Raw genomic sequence first — 22,217 nt, 5'->3', positions numbered from 1 at the left:
TCCCGTTTGCTTCCCAGGCTACTGTTAACACTTGTACCATACCACACAGAACCTCATTCTCACTTTGAAGGATCGTAAGCCTTTTTTTTTTTTTTTTAAGGGATCCAGATGGTATGGATGATAATAAAACTAGTATGCTCCTTAAGAATTGGAAATCGACTCGTGTTTATAAACGAGATCTCATCTGATGCTCACAAGTGGGAAAGAGCAAATAAAATGTCTTTTTAAAGATTCTGCTTACCAACATAATATTTACCGATTATACTACCGAGTTACTCCCATACCTTCTCTTATGAGCTTTAAGAGATCCCACAGATTGATTAAGTCACCAAGATTTTCAACCAGATGAAACCTGAGAATTTTTTTCTTCGGGGTTTATTTCAGCTTGCTCCTGTAAGACAGGAGAAAACCGAGATCCAAGAAAACGTTAAGTGACTTGCCCATGGCTCTGAGAAACCATAATATTTCAAAAGAGAAGTGCAAGAATATGTATCATAGTCTATTCGGTTATACTAGCTTTTCTCACCGCGAACTGTAGATGAAAAGTCTGCCACCAAAGGCAAAATCAGACGGGGGCGGGGGTGGTGGGTGGGGGGGGGGGTGTGTATATGTGTGCGCGCGCGTGCACGCTCGAGCCCCGCCCCCAGGGGCTGTCCGCGGCGGAGCCTGACTGGCGGCCAGCGCAGGGGGCCTCGCGGGGTCCTTCGCGCGGGCTGCCGACGCACTGCCTGAGCGGGTGCCCCGGCGGCTTCCGGTGTGGGTGACGAGTGGTGGCCGAAGCAGGGGGACATCAAGGGACGCTCAGGCGGGGACCATGGCGGACGGCGGCTCGGAGCGGGCTGATGGGCGCATCGTCAAGATGGAGGTGGACTACAGCGCCACGGTGGATCAGCGACTGCCCGAGTGCGAGAAGCTGGCCAAGGTGAGGGGAGGCCGGGCTGGCTGTTGGCGGGCGCCAGCGGCTGAGTCACGGCGCCAAGCTTGCTTAGGCCTCAGGGGGCCTCCGGGCTGGAGCGCACATCCCGCTGTTGTCTGTCCGGCCCGAGTTAGGCCTGCATAAGCAGGACATCCCAGGTCTGCCCGACCAGGGAGACCCCGCAGCGGGAGTACCGTAGTACTTCCAGCTTCCCAGACCCTCCCCAGGACAGATGGTCACTTCATTCCCGTAGAAGTTGGGGCTCCAGTAGTATTCTTTGCCTTTTCTTGGATACCGTTTCCAGTTTTCTTTAGTAGTTCCTCAGGGTTTAAGGCGGCTTCAGCATTCACGGTGGATCAGAGACTTTAGTTCTATTGCTCTTGCCCAGTCAGTTTCTCTTGTTAAGTTGCGGACGGATCTTGGCGATGTTCTTGGCCTTTGGCCAGGAGATGGGACGGAAAAGTGATAGTACGAAGGGGATTAATTCAGGACCCCTGTCCTTAAGGAGTTCGTGTACACAACGAATTAGACGAGTCGCACATGCTCGTGAGTGCCATATGAGTATGAAAGTGTTACTGAAAAACAGAAGGAAATTGTTCGTTCTTACTGGTGGTTTAAAGAAGGATTTTTCAGAGAAGCTGACGTTTGTATTATATCTTGAAGAATGAGTAATACTGGAATGGGGAGGAGTCATCCTAGGAGCGGGAACTTGGCGAGTAAAGACAAATAGGCAGAATAAAAGTACAGAATAATATGATTAGCGGAGGCCTTGAACTGTAGTTTAGCCCAACTCCTTATCTCCCATGAAATAGAAATTCTACTTGATCCAAGCATTTATCATGTCCCCACTACTGTGTGTCAGGCAACTTTGTGTATGTGTGTAAAGAAACCAAGGCTCGGAGTTGTCTGTCGATGGTTACAGTTAGTAATAGGTGGAACCAGGGATTTAAACCTAGGTTTGCCTGACTAGGGCTTCCTTTGTGGCTCAGCTGGTAAAGAATCCGCCTGCAATGCAGGAGACCTGGGTTCGATCCCTGGGTTGGGAAGATCCCCTGGAGAAGGGAAAGGCTATCTACTCCAATATTCTGGCCTGGAGAATTCCATGGACTGTATAGTCCATGGGGTTGCAAAGAGTAGGACACGATTGAGTGACTTTCACTTTGCCTGACTAGGGTTTGGATGGTTGTTGCATCAGTTCCATTATAGGAGGTTGTTAAGGATTATGCTCGGGCCTCCTGAAATTCTTTGATCAATCTATCCACAGTCATTTATCCCAGTTCATCTGGGATGCATTCACTAATAGAGTTGTTTTTGTCTATTATGGAGCTTTCTATCTAAGTACATTAAAACAATAAATTCAGGGGCAGGAGGAGTGTCAAATAATACTTCACCTTTAGTTTTTAGAAAGAACCCTTTTAATGCTTCCCTTATTCCCAAAAAAAGAATGTAGTAGGGCTTTAGAAAAGTCAGGGATAGGAAAAGATGATGAAGTTGATAGACCTGTATTTCCTAGGTTCAGTACCCTAAGGGGAAGGGAACCACAGATTCATCTCTGAGCTTTCTAGCTGCTAGTGTAAAGAAACATCACCAGTTACATAGAGGTTGGAAAACTCAAGCCATCTCCAGAGCCGGGCAGATAACCGCTGACGTTTACTGAGTGCTTTCTGCAGTGGCAGGTCCTCTTCTAAGTGTTTGTTTACACCGATTAACTCATTTGATCCTCACCATAGCCCTGTGAGGTCCACATTGTTATCATCCGTATTTCACAGACAGGAAAACAGTCTAGGGGAGGTTAAGTCACACGCTCCAGAGTCATACCGATAGTAAAGTGATGGATCCAGGATACAGACCCAGGCACACTGACTCTAGAGTTTCTGCTCCCACTGAGCTGTCCTGCCCAGTGAGCAAAGTGTGGTGAAAAGCTGAACTTCTGAGCACCTGCACTGGGAAAGCAGGCAGGAACTCTGCACCTTAGGTTCAGCTTTGCCAATGGAGGATGAAGGCCAAGCCTTGTCAACTCTTCTTATTTGTGGGAGTGACCAGAATATGGGTTTTTGTATGAATTGGCTCTGTATTTAGAAACTGGACACTAAACTGCTTTGAAGGTTTGAGGCAATACCACGTAGATCAAACAAAACATATGTTCAGTCCAGAGTCAGCCCCAGAACCACCTCTTGGAATTAATAGTGTCCATAAAGAAGAAGCTAATTGCTTTAAAGGAGTACAGCTATTCCTAGAACTAAGATGAGAGTGAAAGAAAACCTTCCCCTTACCAGTCTCTTCTAATAGCCTACTGTGTGCAAGACCCAGTCAGTGCTAGACACTGTGGAGAGTATCAAGATGAGTGGATAAAACTCTTGCTCTCTAATCGCTTATAAGCCAGTAAGAAAAAAGTAATGTTGCTGCTCGTTGTTGTAGTGGTCAGTGTACCGCATTTATTTACAACATTGTGCTTATGTTCAACATAGTTGAATAGATTTGCAAACTCAAACACTGGCTGATTTTTTTTAGGTATCACGTTGATGGATATGTTTGAAGCCGGGAATGTTGGGACCTGTTAAACTTAAAAAATTAGAGCCATTTTGGTGTTTCTTTTAAGCCACTGTGCCTATTGAACACAACAAAGTGTAGATGTGAATTTTCTTTGTGGGGAGGTGGGGCAGGGGAAGAGGGCTGGGGCATGGAGGGTAGAAGGCTTTTTTTAATACAGACCACAGTTTTCAACTTTTGGATAAGATAGTTGTCTTAGTTTTTTTTAGGGTATGTTTCTCTGTTTTGCTTTTTATTCATCATTTTATACTCTAGGCATCCTGCTACTCATGAAAAAATACTTAAAGCACTGCATTTCTACATTGGAATGCATGGAATATTTTAACATACATTCTTTAATATAATTTTATTATATATATGTTTTGGCTGTGCTGGCTCTTCGTAGCTGTGTGGGCTTTTCTTTTAGTTGCAGAGAGTGGCGGCTACTCTCTAATTGCAGTGTGCCAACTTCTCTCTGCGGTGGCTTCTCTTGTTGCCCAGCATCGGCTCTAGAGCCCATGGGCTTCAGTGGTTGCAGCTCCCGGGCTGTGGAGCACAGGCTCAGTAGTAGCGGCTCTTCGGCTTAGCTGCTCTGCGGCATGTGGGATCTTCCCAGATCCGGGATCGAAGCCATGTCTGCTGCACTGGCAGGTGGATTCTTGACCACAGAGCCACCAGGGAAGCCCTAGCATACATTCTTTTGTTTTTCATTTTTAACCCATTAATAAAACTGAAGGAAGTTTTGTTATCTTCACTTGAGAGAAAACTAAGGCTCAGGTAGATTCAGCGGTTATCCAAGGTCTAGAGAAGAGTCAGGTTGAGCTGAGGTCTCCTGGCAACAGGTAACAAGTGTTCTTTTTGCTATGTCCCATGGCTTCTTTAAGAGACTATCCCTTCTGTGTTTAAGACATTTTATAAATATGGAAGGCAACTTAAGATAAAAGATTATGTGTGTAGAGAATAAGAATGTATCAGGTGAGAAAACCACATACAGCAAAAGCCTTCAAAAGTCCAACTGAAGTCTAAACCCAGGTGGCAAAATTGCCAGATCTAGGCCTTTTGTATCTCTTACAGTTGTGACCTAGTACAATTGTGTTTCTGTGTCCTAACACTCACTCAGCAAGCAACAACAGTAACTAATAATGTTAGCTGTTATGTTGATGGTAACATTCATACATCTGAACGTTCAGGCATACCTTCACGGGTATTGCTTCAATCCTTACACCGTACGCTCATATCACTGAAGAGAAAATTGAGGGTCAGAGAGGGTAAGTGTCTTGCCTGAAGTAAGACAGTGGTAGATCTGGAATTTCGACTCAAGAATACTGGCTGCAGAGCCTGCCTGGGTTTTTTGTTTGTTTTTGTTTTGTATTTTGGCCAGTCAGGATCTTAGTTCCCCTGGACTGAACCCCTGCCCCCAATGGAAGCATGGAATCTTAACCACTGGACTGCCAGGGAAGTCCCTGCAGAGCCTGTTTTAAACCTTACATTCTACTGCTTCTGTGATTGGTGTTTGAGGACCCTGTATGAGATTGGTGAGATAATAAAAGTGATACTAGTTTGTGATAATCATTGTTGTTTCACTCTTGCATTCAGGACTTAAAAATTAGTCTGGGAGGGCCTTTTCTGAACTGTGGAGATATAGTGTTTTAACAGTTCTGGCTGCAGAAGGTTCCCCTCCTACCCCGGTCCCCCCCCTCCCCGGCTTTTGGATCACCGTGTATTTGACACATGGGTGTTTAGGGACTACTTGCATTCCTAAATTAAATATATCCTTTGTTTCTCCCTCCTCTTAATGTCTTTTCATTTCTTTTGGTCACCTGCAACTTCTTCTCATGGTTAATACTAAAAATAAAGAGGAGGTGAAATGAGAAACAGTTTACTTGATTGTTAGTGGCTTAGACAAAAAACCACTTCAAGAAATAGGTCATTTAAAAGTATTGCATTGGCATTTCACTTCAGTTATTTGTGGTTAACATGTTACTAGCCTTTTCTTATTTGGGTTGTTTAAGGAGACATTAAAAGATCAGGTCATTTAGGAGTTAAAGGACACAAACATATAGAGCGTGCAGATCCCCAGCATGTATTGATGCTGAACAAACTCCTTAGTCATTTACCTCACTGACAAGGATTATTTTAATGGGAAAAAGGAGTCATAAGAGTCACATGTTCTAACAGGTTGCTTTTGGGAGCTCTAACCGTCTTGTTCCTCTGCACTGAAAGGCAGCATCGAGGAGGTAGGATTGCAAGGATGACATGTGAATAGACAGGAAAAGGAGGAGGAAGATGTTTAGCCATAGGATTGAACGTGGAAGATTGGGTGAAAAGTTGGATGGTTTGAGAATTGGGAGCTGCATTTAATGAAATTGATGTTAGTGTCCCTCAGCACTGAATTGTCAGCTATATAATTTGTCACATTCTGCTTACTGTAACAGTAAGAATCAGGAATTGTAAGCCAAGATCACATGAATAGTTCAGGTCAACGTCGGTTCATTGGACACATGCTATGCGCAAGTTGCTGCAAGGGATACAATCAGACAAGGGTATATGTGTCCAACTCTTTAAGATCCCACGGGATTGTAGCCTGCCAGGCTCCTCTGTCCATGGGATTTTCCAGACTGGAGTAGGTTGCCATTTGCTTCTCCAGGGGATTTTCCTGATCCAGGGATTGAACCTGAGTTTCCCGTGTTTCCTGCATTGGCAGGCAAATCCTTTACTACTGAGCCACCTCGGAAGCCCCAGTCAGACAGGTGTTAGTCACTGAGTTGTGTCCGACTCTTTGCAACCCCATGGACTGTAGCCCACCAGGCTCCTCTGTCCATGGAATTCTCCAGGCAAGAATACTGGAATGGGTTGCCATTTCCTTCTCCAGGGGATCTTCCCAGCCCAGGAATCGAACCCAGGTCTCCTGCTTTACAGACAGGTTCTTTACTGTCTGAGCCACCAGGGAAGCCCCAATCAAACAAGGTCTAGCCCTAAAGGAACTTACAAAACACTTTGGAGACATGGATATTAATAACTATGTACAGGTGTAAAGGGATGCACCAGCATGCCTACAGAAACACCACTGTAAGTTTGGGCAGGCGCCGAGCACTGAGCTAGTGGTGAACAGTACAGACAGCCCCCTGCTCTTACTGAGTACATTCTAGTGAAATTAGAAAGATGGTGAACATGAAGATGGAAAAGAGTTTGGGGTTATCAGCTGAAAAAAAGTGCACAACCTTTAAGTTGAGAATTATTTCTTAATTTGGGGCATTCCTGAGGACTGTCGCCCAGGAAGGCAGCCACTCAGATATCTCTTGAGAGCCTGTTCCAAAAAGTTAAGGGAGGAATCAGAATGTATAGGAGTTTTGGCTGGGGAAAAAAAGAAAATCACACATGTAGTTGAACATCAAATGATTATTTCTAATCACCAAAACAGACAGCTCAAGTTAATGGTTTTAGAGTTTTTCTCTGTAGGGGAAGATGCAGGAATCTGAGCTTATTGAAATCATTCTTTTGATATGTTATCTTATCTAGGGCCAGTATCCTTTAGTTCAGGTAGGTGCCGGTCTTTGTCCACAGAGTCATTGCAGACCGGAAAGTCAGCAGGCTGGAGTGTTAAAGGGGGTGCTGAGTGACTGCTGACTTTAGAGAGCAGTATCAAAGAGTGCCCTTCTGAGACAGTGACATTTAATGTCCCATCGATACCTGTAGACCTCAGCCCTAGAATGGTGTGTGATTCCTTCCTATACATGGCACAGTTCTTTAAAACCCATATTTTTGAATTAAAATACCACATGTAGTAAACTATATTCTGTGGATCAGTCGTGTGACTAATGGTAATTACAAAAGCAACAGGAGGGTACCATTAGTAAACAATACTTTGCATTTTAGCTGTTCTTGCACTAGGTTTTGTTGCCAAATAGTAACCATTTCCCTGTGGAAACTACAGTTGACCCTTGAACAACACAGGTTTAGATTCTTTGATTTTTATGATTTATTGGCCTTTAGCTTTGGAGAATTTATAGCCCTGTTCTTTGTTCTTCTGCTCTGATGGACAGAAGCATTTAGCCAGCATTTATTGTGTACAGTAAATGTACATGAGCCTATATAGCTTTCAGAGCTGGTGCTCCCCTTTGCATAGGAAACTTTGTTAAAATGTTAGTAATTGTATATGTTTCAGATTGAATTAGTAAATTCATACAGTTGGCTATACAGTACATTTTCTGTGTTGCATGGAAAATTCATATGGAAAATATGGAAACAATATTTTGAAAAGTTTAAACATTATTTGTGCCCTTAATTCAGAAGTTGTTTAGTTTCTTTCATCAGTAAAAGAGTAGTACTCTGGCTTCCCTGGTGGCTTAGAGGTAAAGACTCCGCCTGCCAATGCAGGAGACGTGGTTTCCATCTCTGATCCAGGAAGATTCTACAGAGCAACTAAGCCAGTGGACCACACCCCTTGAGCCTGTGCTTTAGCGCCTAGGAACCACGTGCTACAGCTACTGAAGTTCGAGCACTCTGCCCGTGCTCCAAGACAAGAGAAGCCGTTGATTGCAGTGAGACGCCTGCTCGCCACAGCTAGAGAAAAGCCTGCACAGCAGCCAAGACCCAGCACAGCCAATAAAAGAAGAAAAGGGGATGGTACTCACGCATCATCTGTGAATGTCATTAACATAAAAATAAATTTCCTTACGGTTAGAAAAGCAGTTATAAATGAAACCCTCCTCATCACTTCTAGTTTATTCAGTGTTATTAATATCATTACCTTAAATAAATGCAGTCTCTATGTTGTGGGTTGGTCTTGTTCTTACCAAAATGTGTGTTTCCTAATATGATGGCTTATTTTAGTCCTGGTGTATGATTATCTCGGTTTATATTATTTGAATTTTATTATTCTCATTTCTTATGTATGCCCCAGGGAGAATGTTTTGTTTTTACATGAGATACAGGTTACTGTCAGTTCATGACTTGGTATAGCATGCATACCAAGTGGGTATTACTTGCATTGGTATTACTTGGTATAGCATGCATTACCAAGTGGTAATCTCAGGTGGGCTTCATTTTCTTTAAGCACAAATGACTTATTTCTAAAGTCATTTAAAAATTAAACCAGGGTTTCCTATCTTTTTACCACAAAATATCCTTTTTATTTCTCCTCAGAACTCCGTGTTTTAAAATATTTTTGATGAATTTAAGGCACAGGTGGCTGCCAGTTAAGAGTCTCTGTTCAGAACAAGATAAGCAGGTGTTACCACTCTGAAATGATGAATTAAAATCCAAAACAAAGACTTGCTGTTTTTCTTGGATGTTAAATCATCACTTTACTAGATTCCATTTCTCCTAGGCATTTTGAAATGTTAAAAGTAGCTTGTAGGCCCCAAGTTGGGAACCACTGACTTCTGGAACCCTCTAGAGAAGCAGGCAGTATCATGAAGGGAGAAAAAACACAACATTGTGCAGGTGGTCTCTGTCCTCTAAGATAGACTATTGACTTTGTCTTTACTGTTTCAGAAATGCCTATGTTAGACTAAATTATTTGGCTTTGCGTTGGTGGTGGTGTTTTTATTGTTCATTTACCTTTTGTTTTAGGAAGGAAGACTTCAAGAAGTCATTGAAACCCTTCTCTCTTTGGAAAAACAGACCCGAACTGTGAGTAGATTATAATGAAAACCTCAATTGCCATTAATTTCATTTGACATTGTTCCATTAACTTTAAGTGTATTTTCATTCTCACAGGCTTCTGATATGGTGTCCACATCCCGTATCTTGGTTGCAATAGTGAAGATGTGCTATGAGGCTAAAGAATGGGATTTACTTAATGAAAATATTATGCTTTTGTCAAAAAGACGGAGTCAATTAAAACAAGTGAGTTCAAGATTGGTCAAAAACAAATACATTCAAATTTGAATAAGGACTTTTAGAAAAAGAAAACCTTTCTATGAATCTATTTTAAATCTAATAATGTTAAGTCAACATTACAACATTTAGAGAGTTTTAAAAAATTCTGTCCATAGTCTCATGACAACTGCTTTTCTTCTAGTCTTTATGAAGTTGCGTATTTTTACAAAATTGCTTTGAGAGTGTTGATGCAGCTCTCTTCTAGTTCCATGTAGCTCCTTCATAGTTGTTATTTTAAATGGCTGTGTTATAATCCATCAAGTTGATTAATTATAATTTAGTTAATCATGTCTTTTATTTGACACTTAGTATTTATCTTATTTTTGAGGCAAGATATTCTGTTTACTTTTCTGCTATCTTTAAATATGCTGAATATATAACATTTTCCTGATGACAAGAGTCCTGATTAGTGTTATCGATGGTTATGCTGTGCCATTTAGAATCTAGATTAGGGGCTGGCAAACTGGACCAAGGACCAAATTCTCCCTGCCACCTTTGTAAATAAGTTTTGGGGGCCAGAGCCACACCCATCTGTCATGTATCTGTGGAGTTCAAGACAGAGCAGAATTGTTGCTACAGAGACCCTTTGGCCCATAAAGTCTAAAATACTTACTGTGTAAATGTTAATAAAAATATACAGAAGAGGTTAGCTGACCCCTGACATAGATCATAGACTTAGAGCTGGAAAAAATATAGTCCAGCCTGCTTGTATTACTTGTCTGGGAACTGTGGGCAAGAGATGCTGTGCTTTTCAATGTCACATTTTATTGGGGTGAGCATGGCTGGCTGTGGCTCCTTCTCTCCACCCAGATGATGGAACTGTTTTATCTTCTGCTTCTGCCACTGACCCTTTTTCATGGCTTCGTTGGTATCATGGCTACTGTGAAACTGTGCTTTTCTCTTCCCCACACCTTTAGTCTGTTGCCACTTCTTGCATACTTTTCTTCTTGGCTGCAAGAAAACTAACTAGGCAGCCTTCTGCTGGACATGGCCAGACATGCCCCTCTCACCTGGCCTTCTGTGTGATCAGCTCACCAGTTGTCAAGGGGGTAAAGTCTTTGTGACTGAGGTTTTCCTATCCTTTATTGATTTGTTACTGAGTATTCAGTACTTCTTAGCTAAGGGAGGGTTTTTTTTTATATATAGGCATTGCAATATATAGTTTTTTGGGAGACCAGATTTGACCACAGCACTTACATAAATAAAATATTTCCTTTTCCTGTGTGAGGAATGAATTTAACTTGTGAATGGATTTTATTATTTTAGGCTGTTGCAAAAATGGTTCAACAGTGCTGTACTTACGTTGAAGAAATCACAGACCTTCCCATCAAACTTCGATTAATTGATACTCTACGAATGGTTACAGAAGGAAAGGTGAGTTTTCTATTAGTATAACTCACAGTGAGATAAGTACTGTCTTACCTGTATTCAGAGATACTTATGTATTTAAACATTTTATTTAAGTGCACATGTATGTATTTTTGAGATCAAATACACAAAATGTCATCACCTTAATTTAACCCATATCTTTGTATATCTAGTGTCTTCCCACATGCCAGTGAATATAAATAGTGACAATCTTAGTATATCCAGATTTTTCTAAAAATTAGTCATCTTATCCCAATTTTACATTTGCTGATATTAAACATAAGGTTATTTCTTCATGTCACCTAGATCTGCTTGAGAAGTCTTTGTTTGGTGTAGCAGAGGTTTCATAGAGTGTCGCAGTGTGAGGTTAGCTTTCAAAATTTCACTCTTTAAAATGCATCTGTATTTTTTTTTGATGCCCCCCCCGCCCCGCAACCCAGTCTGTGTTTCTGTAAAAAGGGCAAGCATGAAATGGTGACTGTGGTAGATACATTTCTTTCTAGGTAGATTTTTGTGGTTTGAAGACAAAAACTTAGTTTTATATCTAACTTATTACCTCTCTGACAGTTTAGTTCATTAAATGTTTATTGAGCACCTGGCTGTATTGTGCGAGGTGCAAAATGGGCAGGACACTAATTTTAATGTCAAAAGAAGTCAGTCGTAGAAACAGTTATTGTGCTGGTCACGACAGGAGCAGAGTGTCCCTGCAGCACAGAGGTGAGGACTGATGGCTGAGGACCTCAGGAAAGCCTCAAAGAGTTGATAGTGGCTCACCTGGCTTTTTAAGAATGAACACTAATTCTGGGACTTTCGTGGCGTCCAGTGGTTAAGACTCCATGCTTCCACTGCAAGGGGCACAAGTTCAATCCCTTGTCAGGGAACTAAGATCATCCCACATGCTGTGAAGTGGCATCCAAAAAAGAATGAATACAAGTTCTATTGGGCCAGGATGTAGGGAGATGGACATTTTAGGTATAGGGGAAATTATATGCAGAGATAGCAAGTGTGAGAAATGCTTCATACATTTAGGAAACTGTAAGCATTTTGTTATCATTTGAGCGGAGGTTTTGGGAGTGAGTGGGGAAAGGGGTTGTTGCAGAGAAAAGGCTAAGCAGGTCAACAAGCACAAGCATGAAAGTTAGTCCCCTAGCCTCTGTTAGGCTATAGTTATATTTTTAATGCTTCATTTGTTGGAAATTATAAACTGAACATTACATATAGCTATGAAAAATGCTAGTAGCTTTTAATAGTTTATAAGATCAGATATTTTTAGAGAAAGTAGCCTTGCATTTAAACAAGTCAGAATGAGAGTATTGGTTGAATTACAGTTACTGGACTGCCTGTGCTCTTTGCAGAGTGTTATTTTTCAAATAATCAATTCTTTTAAAGGTGCTTTTTGTGGCTGTGCCATTTTGTGTACTGTCTTTGCTGTTTGGCCCTGTTATTTGTTAAGCACAGTGGTTTCCTACTTAGGTTCTCAAATGGAAGCTGAAAAATATGGATAATGTTTTATAGAGATGTCTTCTTTAAAATTATGTGAGTGTGAAATGTAAAATGTTCATATGAGGAAGATAAGTGCATGACAGCTGCAGAGAAATACTTTGTTTGATGATAGTTCAGTTTTGCCTTTTCAATTTTAACATGTTTCTGTAGGAATTTGGATAATATGAATTTCTTGTATTTGTAGATTTATGTTGAAATTGAGCGTGCTCGGCTGACGAAAACATTAGCCACAATAAAAGAACAAAACGGTGACGTCAAAGAGGCAGCCTCCATTTTACAAGAGTTACAGGTAAGGAGCTGCATTTTAGGGGATGTAAAATTTTCTATTCAATCAGCAGTATTTTCTTATAATTGCTTTTTTGGGCACCTTATTGCTTTTTTCTGAACCATCAAGATTAAGAGTGAGTACTCTGGTGTGTGAGGTTATTCAAGCAGCTGGAAATTGTGTAATTATGGCCCCAACTACATTTGTTTAAAAAGTTTTGAAAACTTAAGATCAACAAATTAGTCTTAACTTTATGCTATTATTTGAACATTTCAGTTCTCTCTAGAACTTAAACCAGTAATTCATGTACATCTCTCTGTGCCTTAGGAATTTACCATTAATCACTGGCTTCATTTTTAATGAATATCTGATTGGTGGTCAGTTTCTAGGCTACTGAGTCAAAGGAGTTAAGTAACTATAGTCACTGTCCAGAAGCAGTTGAGTTTGGATTCACACTAATTCTGTTTGACTTCAAGTCGCCAACCCCCCACCCCACCCCCCCGACACATGTTTTTCTTTTCAATTAAAAGACTTTATTTTTTAAAGCAGTTTTAGGTTCACAGCAAACTGAGTGGGAAATACATTGATTCCCCATGTATCCACTGCCTCACACCACACACAACCTCCACTATATCAGCATCTCAAATCAGAGTGGTACCTTAGTTACGTCATTGACCCTGCACTGATGCGTCGTTAGCACCCAGAGAGCATAGTTTTACGTTAGGGTTTACTCTTGGGGTTGTCCACTCTATAGACTTGACAAACATAATGGCAGGTCTCCACCATCATGTCGACAGTATCACACAGAACAGTTTCACTGCTCGTGAAGATCCTCTGGCTCTGCCTGTTTATCCCTTCCTTTCCCTAACCCTTGGCAACCACTGATCTTTTTATTCTCTGCATAGTTTTGCCTTCAAACTCTTTTCCAAGCAGGAGAATTATGCCTCATGATTCAACATCCCTTGTGAAGTATTTGTGCCCAAAAAGTTAATCTCAATTATACAAATGTTTAACTACCAGTTTTTAAGGTATACCAGGGACAGAGGAGCCAGTTAAATGATACCACAGGAATGCACTCCACAAACTCCAGACTCTAGGGAACTATAGGATGATTGACTTGATTTCTTCAACAAATAAATTGCAAGGGAAAAAAGAGACATAAGAAACATCTACAGATTGCAAAGTATGAGCCTTATTTGGATTCTGAGTTGATTAAAAAATAAATGAGACTATTGTAGAGTGACTAGATATTTAATGATACAAAGAATTTTTATGTAAGAATTTTTTTCAGGGTTTATCTTTTAGAGATACCACATTGAAATATTTATTTTTAATGTCTTGTCTGAGATTTGCTTCAAAGTAATTGACACAGAGAGAGTGAGTGAAGATGTAGAAATGAAACATTAATGGTTCACTGTGTGTGTGTGTTTACTTTCCTTAAGAAATTACAAAGGAGAATTCGTGTATGTAGAGTGCTTAGCACAGTGTTGAATAACTAGTTTTAAAATTTACAAAGGAGAAGCAGTGAAATAAATTTTTAGGCCAAATTATAGTAATAACAATAGCCTTACTTCAGTCTACTTTGTAAAAGTGTCATTCTAGATTTTATAAATCATTTATAGTGTATGTGTGCCAGATATTATATTAGGAACTTTTTCATAGTACTTGATACAATTGATTCTCTTGTATCATGTATATCTACTTCTATATCCATAAGGGGTCACATCGGACTTGTTATCTGAATTTTAAAAAGACTGATGCCTCTTTTTTATGTAATAGTTTCAACTATTATATAGTTAGCTTGCAACTGACATCTTTTTAATATTTAGAATTGTCATTTCTTCATAAGCCATTAGGAAAATGCAAATTAAAACCATGATGAGATACCACTACATGCCTATTCAGTTCAGTTCAGTCGCTCAGTTGTGTCCGACTCTTTGCCACCCCATGGACTGCAGCACGCCAGGCCTCCCTGTCCATCACCAGCCCCCTAAGTTTACTCAAACTCATGTCCATTGAGTCAGTGATGCCATCCAACCATCTCATCCACTGTTGTCCCCTTCTCCTCTGCCTTCAATCCTTCCCAGCTTCAGGGTCTACTAGAATAGCTAAAATTAAAAACTGACAGCACCAAGAGCAGGTGGCGATGCAGAGCAACTGGAATTCTCACAGATCGCTGATAAGAATGCAAAATGGTGCAGCCACTCTGGAAAACAGGGTGGAGGTTTCTTATAAAGTTAAACTTATGTTTGTTGTATAACCTAGCAAACCTATCCTTGGGTACCCAAGAGAGAAAAACATGTTCACAAAACTCTTTCGCTAATGTTCAGAGTAGCTTTATTTATGATAGGAAAAAGATGGAATCAGCCCAGATGTTTTTCAGCAGGGGAATGCGTAAACTGGGGTTCATCTATGCAGTGGAATACTGCTTAGTCATAGAAAGGATTGAACCGTTGGATTTACACAACAGCTTGAATGAATCTTATTTAAAGCATTATGCTGAGTAAACAAAGATAGTCTCAAAAGGTTGCATATTTGACATTCTTGAAAGGACAACTCTGTAGTGTTGGAGGAGAGATCATTGATTGTCAGGGGTTATGAGTAGGGGCAGTGTGTGACTGAAGGGGGTACATCACAGTTATTCAGGTGATGGAACTGTTGTAGGTTTTGATTGTAATGGTGACTGCAGAAATCTGTACATGTGTTAAAATTTATAGAACTTTACACCAAGAGGAAAACATCCATTTTACTGTATTAATAATTTTTTTTAATTGTAATTTCCTGAAGGAAACTAGCTTTTTATATCAGCAGCACTCTCCCAATATGCATGAAGTTACTTATTATTTATCAAATGTGAATTTTTAATGACTGTTTAACTTTGTTGCAATTGTAAACTATAACTAAACATTATAAACTTGGGGATTTACTCTGGTAGGTGGAAACCTATGGGTCAATGGAAAAGAAAGAGCGAGTGGAATTTATTTTGGAGCAAATGCGGCTCTGCCTAGCAGTGAAGGATTACATTCGTACACAAATCATCAGCAAAAAAATTAACACCAAATTTTTCCAGGAAGAAAATACAGAGGTAAGCTTATCTCTTACTGTAAATTTACTTTGAAAATGTTTGGGAAAAAAATCCATAAACCCCATTTTGTCGATATTTTACAGAAATTAAAGTTGAAATACTATAACTTAATGATTCAGCTGGATCAGCATGAAGGATCGTATTTGTCTATTTGTAAGCACTACAGAGCAATCTATGATACACCCTGTATACAGGCAGAAAGTGAAAAGTGGCAACAGGTAAGAATATATTCTTTTTTTTAAGATAGAGTCTTAAACTTGATGTTGAAACTTATCAGAAAGAATTTGCATTTTTGATTTATTTTGAAATAATTTTAACTTCAGTCATTACATGCAGTTGTGTGGTCTGCTTTCTGTTCATTGTGTTGATAGTTCACTTTAACATTACTGACTCGGATGAACTGTGGCAATACTCTATGACCTTTGAAGAAGTGTAGGCTTACTATTGAAGACATGTGCAGCCGTTACCTTCTAACTGAGGTCATAAAGATCCAGCATTACTTTGGAAAATTATTTTGCAAAACTTGTGAACAGTGTACATGTGGATTCCACCTTTTTACTGCTAACTTGTTATAAGGACTTTTTCTTTTATACATTTATTTTAAAAAATGTTTCGGGGAGGGATAATAATTTAGGAGTATGAGATTAACAGATACAACCACTATATATAAAATAAACAAGGATATATCATATAGCATAGGGAACTATATTCAATATCTTGTAATAACCTACAGTGGAAAGGAAACTGAAAAACAATATATATATTATATATATAACTGAATCACTTTGCTCTGTAACTGAAATCGTGCTCAGGCACTCGATTATGTCCGACTCTGTAACCCCATTCACTGTACCCACTCGGCTCCTCTGTCACAGGATTTTCCAGGCAAGAATACTGGAGTGTGTTACCATTTCCTTCTCGAATACCTGAAACGAACATTAACTAGATCACTATACTTCAATTAAAAAAAAAAAGCCAACCCAGGTAGTAATTCACATTACAAAGATTCACTGTATTTGTTTTATAATAGTTTTATGAAAAGTAAATATTACCAAAAAGCCCTATGAAAAGATCAATCTGATAAGATTTTTCCCCTAAGACTTTTGAATACACTATTAAAGATGACTGTATACAATTATTCCATGAATTTTCACTTTCTGCCAGAGTTTTCATTTTGTTTCTAATCTTGCCTATATTCTGTTGAATTGCACAACTTTTTTAGGCCCTGAAAAGTGTTGTCCTTTATGTTATCTTGGCTCCTTTTGACAATGAACAGTCAGACTTGGTTCACCGAATAAGCGGTGACAAGAAGTTAGAAGAAATCCCTAAATACAAGTAAGTACTTTTTATGTCTCAGTAGAAGTACCATTTTGAAAGACTGGTTAACTTAAGTGTATGCTTCTTAATTGATGGCTGATAGATCATATTAGAGAATAAACTCAGGGAAAGTAAAGTGGTTTTGTTGTTGTTAGGACTACATTAGAAATTAACATAATTAGATTATAACACACTCTATTCTAAGCCACTTATCAAGAAGTTTTTATTTCAAGCTCACTTGAGCAGATCTTGTTTAACTATTCAGTCAGTTTTATCATAGTAAATGTTTGGGGCTTTGTGATTTTTAGACGTACATGCTTCTGAAAATCTGTTAAATAAAGCAGACATGGGCTTTATGCACTTCTTCTTTTATCTGTTTCATTAGTAAGTTTACAGTCAGTTAGTCCAGCGATTGGCAAATATAATATAGGAGAGAACAGAATGATAAGTAGGAGAAGGCACTTTCAGAATTACTGTGGAAAAAATGGTAGCAAAGTTGGTAAAATAAATAATAATCACCTCGAGTCTTGTTCTACAAAGCTTTCTAAAAAATAATCTTTGATATTTTAAAATTTGCTATTAGATGAAATGCAGTCTTTACAGATTTGGAATAGTAAGTTTTCTGTAATTTACAGGGATCTTTTAAAGCTTTTTACCACAATGGAGTTGATGCGCTGGTCCACACTTGTTGAAGACTATGGAATGGAATTAAGAAAAGGTTCTTTAGAGAGTCCTGCAACTGACGTTTTTGGTTATACAGAGGAAGGTGAAAAAAGGTGGAAAGACTTGAAAAACAGAGTTGTTGAACATGTAAGGATCTGGCATGTTGCAAATAACAATTTAGAAGCAAACTTTGGCAAATTTGAGCTTAAACTTTTATTTCTCAAATGTTTCTTTTAGATGTTATATCTTTAATTCTTCACTTAAGGATTCTTCCCCCCCCACCCCCCCCACCATGCCTAGTGTGGTAGTGATGTAAGTTTGTTGTTCAGATATTTATTGTCTTATTTCCCAAGCACATCAGAATTATCTTATCCCCTTGTCATTTTTCCCCCACCTTTTTAGCTTTTCAGAAAAGATATCTACGTGTTACCATGCTGCATTTTGAGAGCACCCCTCAGGAATACAAACTTTTATAGTAAATAAAGCAGAAGGAATTTCTTAAGAATGTGAGGGATGGATGGATGGGGGTGGTTTCTCACTAGTACTGACTTGGTAGTTTTGGAAACAGGTAACATGTTTTAAACCCAACCTCTGATCTTCTTGGGTGTCACTACAAATTGAATTATGTCAACCTTCATTCACAGAACAGACGTTGTGAGCCTTCTGTGTGCTACACTGTACAGAGTGCTGGGACACATGGGAGAATAAGACATGGTCTCTACCTTCCAAATGTTTAAAAATGCATCACAGTGCAATAGGCACTTATAAATTATGTATTATGGTACAAGTATACATGGATGAGAGGGGAGCATAAGGAGAAAGTTGATTGGTTCCACCAGGTAGAATGGTTAAGCTGGACTTATAGGAATTGATGGGTGAGGTAAGATTTGTGAGAAGGGTATGTAGGTTCAGTGGGCAGGACGGGAGGGCCGTCCCTGTAGGCAGATGGGTTAGTCTATGCTGGGTCACAGAGGCAGCAGACCAGCCGGGGAACTTGGGGACCTCCAAGGAAAGGGCTCAGTGAGAAAGGGCTTTGGAGATACGGAAAAGGTCTTGGTCATAACAAAGTTTGTACACCCAGTAGTAAAAGCTGAGAGGATAATGACCAGCTTGTATTTTATAGCAGTTCCTCTGGGAGTAAGTGTAAAGAGTGAATTTGGAGAGAGAAAAGACTGGAGATAAGAAGACTAGCTAAGTGAGAGGGGCTTTGGGGGCTTGAATTGAGTGGATGGAATGGAATTAACTATTTTAAAGAAGACAGACAATCGAATTTGGTCATTGATGAGAGGATGAAGGAAAAGCAGGAAGTCTTGAGTGATTCTTATTCTTCCTGAGAGGTTGGTGTTGCCATCGACCTTGATTAATGATGGGAGGAAGTGCAGCTTCTTCAAAGATGAGCTCATTTTTCTCCCCAGAACCCCATTTTTCCTTGTGAGTGTGGTTCCTTATTAGTAAGGTTAACATTAAGAATACTCAAAGGGCACCTCTAATTTTAGCACCACTTCAGTGAAAATTGGGAAATTTAATCCAGGTTATCTTTATGTAGTTACTGTGATGATAGTATTTTGAGATGATCTTTTTAAAATTTTAGCCTTTTAAACATTTGTATCATAGTTAGAAAAACTTAACATTCGATTCTTACATTTAGCAAAAATATTTTAGTACAGTTACAACTTTTAACAACTAATTTAGCTAAGCCTGTGTTTTAACTATATGTATTTTAAAAGAGTTGTAGAGTGTGCTCAGAATAACTTAAAAATAACTGCAGAAGCCAAAATATTGAAATATTTAGTTTTGTTGTGGACATTTAGAACCGGCTTCATTCCAGTGGCAGACTGCAGCAGAATAAAAGCTCTGAGTCTTGACGTTTTAATTAAACCTACTTGGATAGGAAAACAAATGAGCTTCTGGCTTTACTGACGGCTGTGTCCTCCACGCCCGCCCTTCTTTCCTCAGAATATTAGAATAATGGCCAAGTATTACACAAGGATAACAATGAAGAGGATGGCGCAGCTTCTAGATCTGTCTGTTGATGTAAGTAGTAAATACCATTGTTTGTAACCATTCATTTTGAAAATCAATTGACTTGTAAAAATTGAGTGAGCAAATCAACTTCATTTTATTATCTTAAGTTTAGGTGATAGAAGGTTTCCCCAAGCTATCTTGAACACCAAAGAGTAGCCTAAATACCAAGTTATAGTTATGTGAATATTATACTACTTAACATCTTTATTTAAATATGTTAGTTTTACACTGATCTGAATTAGATTAATCTGAATCTAAAGTATATATTTCTATAATAAATACATCTAGGTTCAAAAAGTGAACTGTAGAAATAAACCATATAAGGGAGACTTGACTGCAGTTCCTCTGGAAAGTTGCTAGGACATGTTAGGGGAATATTGTATTCACGTCCGGGTTTCACGTTGGTAAAATATACAACACCAAAGAGACAGGAGTTAGGCAAAGTGTATAGTCAACAGGAGGTATCCTGACAGTTTAACCGCAAACGAAGAATCTTGGAATAGTTTGGGTTAGAGGGCTTGATCCTTGGTTAGTTCATTAACTCTTCTCGTTTCTGGACAAGGCCGCCAGAGGCCTTAGAAGTAAAGTGCCTTGTCCTTGGCTACCTAGTTAGCAAGTGGCAGAGCATATATTCTAACCAGTATTTCTGGAAACAAACTGTATAATACTGCTTTTGTTGGGAAACATTGTAGAAGGTAGACCAAGTTGCTGTTGACAAAGTCTGTTGAACAGTACCCACAGTATTAAGTTTGTGAGGAGATTCAAACTGAGCCCTAGACTCTCAGTAAGGTAAGTACATTATTGTAGGAAATCAATTTCTAACTATTAATAATGAATTTTAGCCCTGCATATTCTTGAATGAAGATAATTAGAAAATGCTTTCCTTAAATTTTATTATCTAAATTATCATGTCTTAAACCAACTTGTCTTTCTCTCTTGCAGGAGTCAGAGGCTTTTCTCTCAAATCTAGTAGTCAACAAGACCATCTTTGCTAAAGTAGACAGGTTGGCAGGAATTATCAACTTCCAGAGACCCAAGGATCCAAATAATTTATTAAATGACTGGTCTCAGAAACTGAACTCACTGATGTCTCTAGTTAACAAAACCACACACCTCATAGCCAAAGAGGAGATGATACATAATCTACAATAAGGGTCTCCATGCCCTTAATGCTTTTAGAAAAGAGTTAAAATTGGAAGTCATTAAAAAAGAAAAACACTTTTATGATGTATATGTTGGGTTGTTTTTTTTTCTTTTCTTTTCTATTCTCAGCTCTTTTGTCTAAAATTTAAAAGATAGTGAATATGTTTGAGGCCCCTTTTGACCTTTTAGTACCTTAATTTCATTGTTAACTTTGCATTTGGTGCAGAAATACACAATACATTTCATCATCTGAGTACTCAAAAAATTGTCATAACTTACCTAAATACATTTTTCTGTCATTTGAAACCTTTTTAGCTACAATTTGTTTTCATTCAGCTAACAACCGTAATTATTATAATAAAAGCAGTCTATGCACGTTTACTTTCCATGGTTACCCGTGTTTCTAAACATTTTGTGGGATAGTGATTTAAATGTGTTTTTTAAAATAAAATAAATTTTGTTGTAAAGCTATTGATTATTTAGTAGAATTTAAAAGCAACATAGAACCTGTAAGAACATTTGGGATAAAGTTGTGATTTGTGAAGAATCTGTATTTTAGTATTGTGGCAGAAAGTCTCTAGATTGTGTACAGAGCTATCTGGTAGGCTCTAGACTCTTTTTTTATTTTTTTGAGTCAAGCTGTTTGAATCGCAGTATTTTCCCTTTCCCTGACTTGGCCAGTTGTTGAACTAACTGTATTGATTAAGTTTAATACACAGTCATTTTTCTAACTCCTTGTGGCTTTAACTTCCATGTCTGATTACCTCATCAGTGCTGCAATTTCATTCTCTCCTCATAGGAGAGAATTCCATGATATGCACACTAGGTAACAAGCTAAAATGCATTAAAAATGACCCAGAAAGACTCTTGGCACCCTCTTGGCAAATGATATAGTCTTGACAGCTTTTAAAAAACTATTTAAACAGAAGTAGCTTTATTGTCAAAAGAAACATCTGAGATCACTTACTATGAGCAAATTTTAGAAGTTTTAAAATTTGATTTCAGTGAAAATGGGGGAAAAGGTTAGGTTATTTAAAATGTATCTAAAGAAAGTAAAAGGTCTTTTTTTTCTTAATACAAGTGAAGAGGGGAGGGGAAAGACATTCTGGAAACAACAGTTTTCATAATTCATTTTCCATTTAATGGTCACTAAATTATTCTATTTCATGATCCCAGGGCTGGGAACAATTGTTGAATATTATTTTTGTTGAGTCATCAGTGAATAATAACATAATATCAATCTTATTCTTTAGAAATTTAATGTATTGGCCACATTAATAACCTTTGTTATCACATATAGCTTAGATGGTTAAGAATCTGCCTGCAATGTTGGAGACCTGGGTTGGGAAGATCCCCCGGAGGGCATGGCAACCCACTCCAGTATTCTTGCCTGGAGAATCCCCATGGACAGAGTTGGACGACTGAGCGACTAAGCACAGCACACAACACATCTTTAAAAACTAACCAAAAATATGCCAAGCTCAGAAACATTAGCACTAAGAATATGGTTTTTAATTTTC

At 38.9% G+C, this 22,217-nt stretch overlaps 1 protein-coding gene and 1 long non-coding RNA gene across 2 annotated transcripts; both read left to right on the top strand.

Moving 5' to 3' along the window:
* Window positions 1-700: 700 nt before the first annotated feature.
* PSMD12 (proteasome 26S subunit, non-ATPase 12) lies at window positions 701-21,166 on the top strand. The gene is made up of 11 exons (XM_055575482.1): window positions 701-922; window positions 9,020-9,079; window positions 9,167-9,295; window positions 10,595-10,702; window positions 12,384-12,488; window positions 15,400-15,549; window positions 15,633-15,767; window positions 16,772-16,884; window positions 17,502-17,676; window positions 19,486-19,563; window positions 20,497-21,166. Exons 1-11 carry the CDS (start codon window positions 815-817, stop codon window positions 20,704-20,706), a joined length of 1,371 nt encoding a protein of 456 aa, XP_055431457.1. The 5' UTR covers window positions 701-814; the 3' UTR covers window positions 20,707-21,166.
* Window positions 930-8,214, top strand: LOC129648811 (uncharacterized). Its single transcript, XR_008712876.1, has 2 exons — window positions 930-1,462; window positions 7,747-8,214. It is a non-coding gene; the product is annotated as an uncharacterized LOC129648811 (long non-coding RNA).
* Window positions 21,167-22,217: the final 1,051 nt, after the last annotated feature.

The sequence above is a fragment of the Bubalus kerabau genome, chromosome 4 (genome assembly GCF_029407905.1).
Source record: "Bubalus kerabau isolate K-KA32 ecotype Philippines breed swamp buffalo chromosome 4, PCC_UOA_SB_1v2, whole genome shotgun sequence".
NCBI lineage: Eukaryota > Metazoa > Chordata > Mammalia > Artiodactyla > Bovidae > Bubalus > Bubalus kerabau.
The sequence above is the reverse complement of the archived record's forward strand: the minus strand, read 5'-3'. Positions and strand labels throughout refer to the sequence as shown.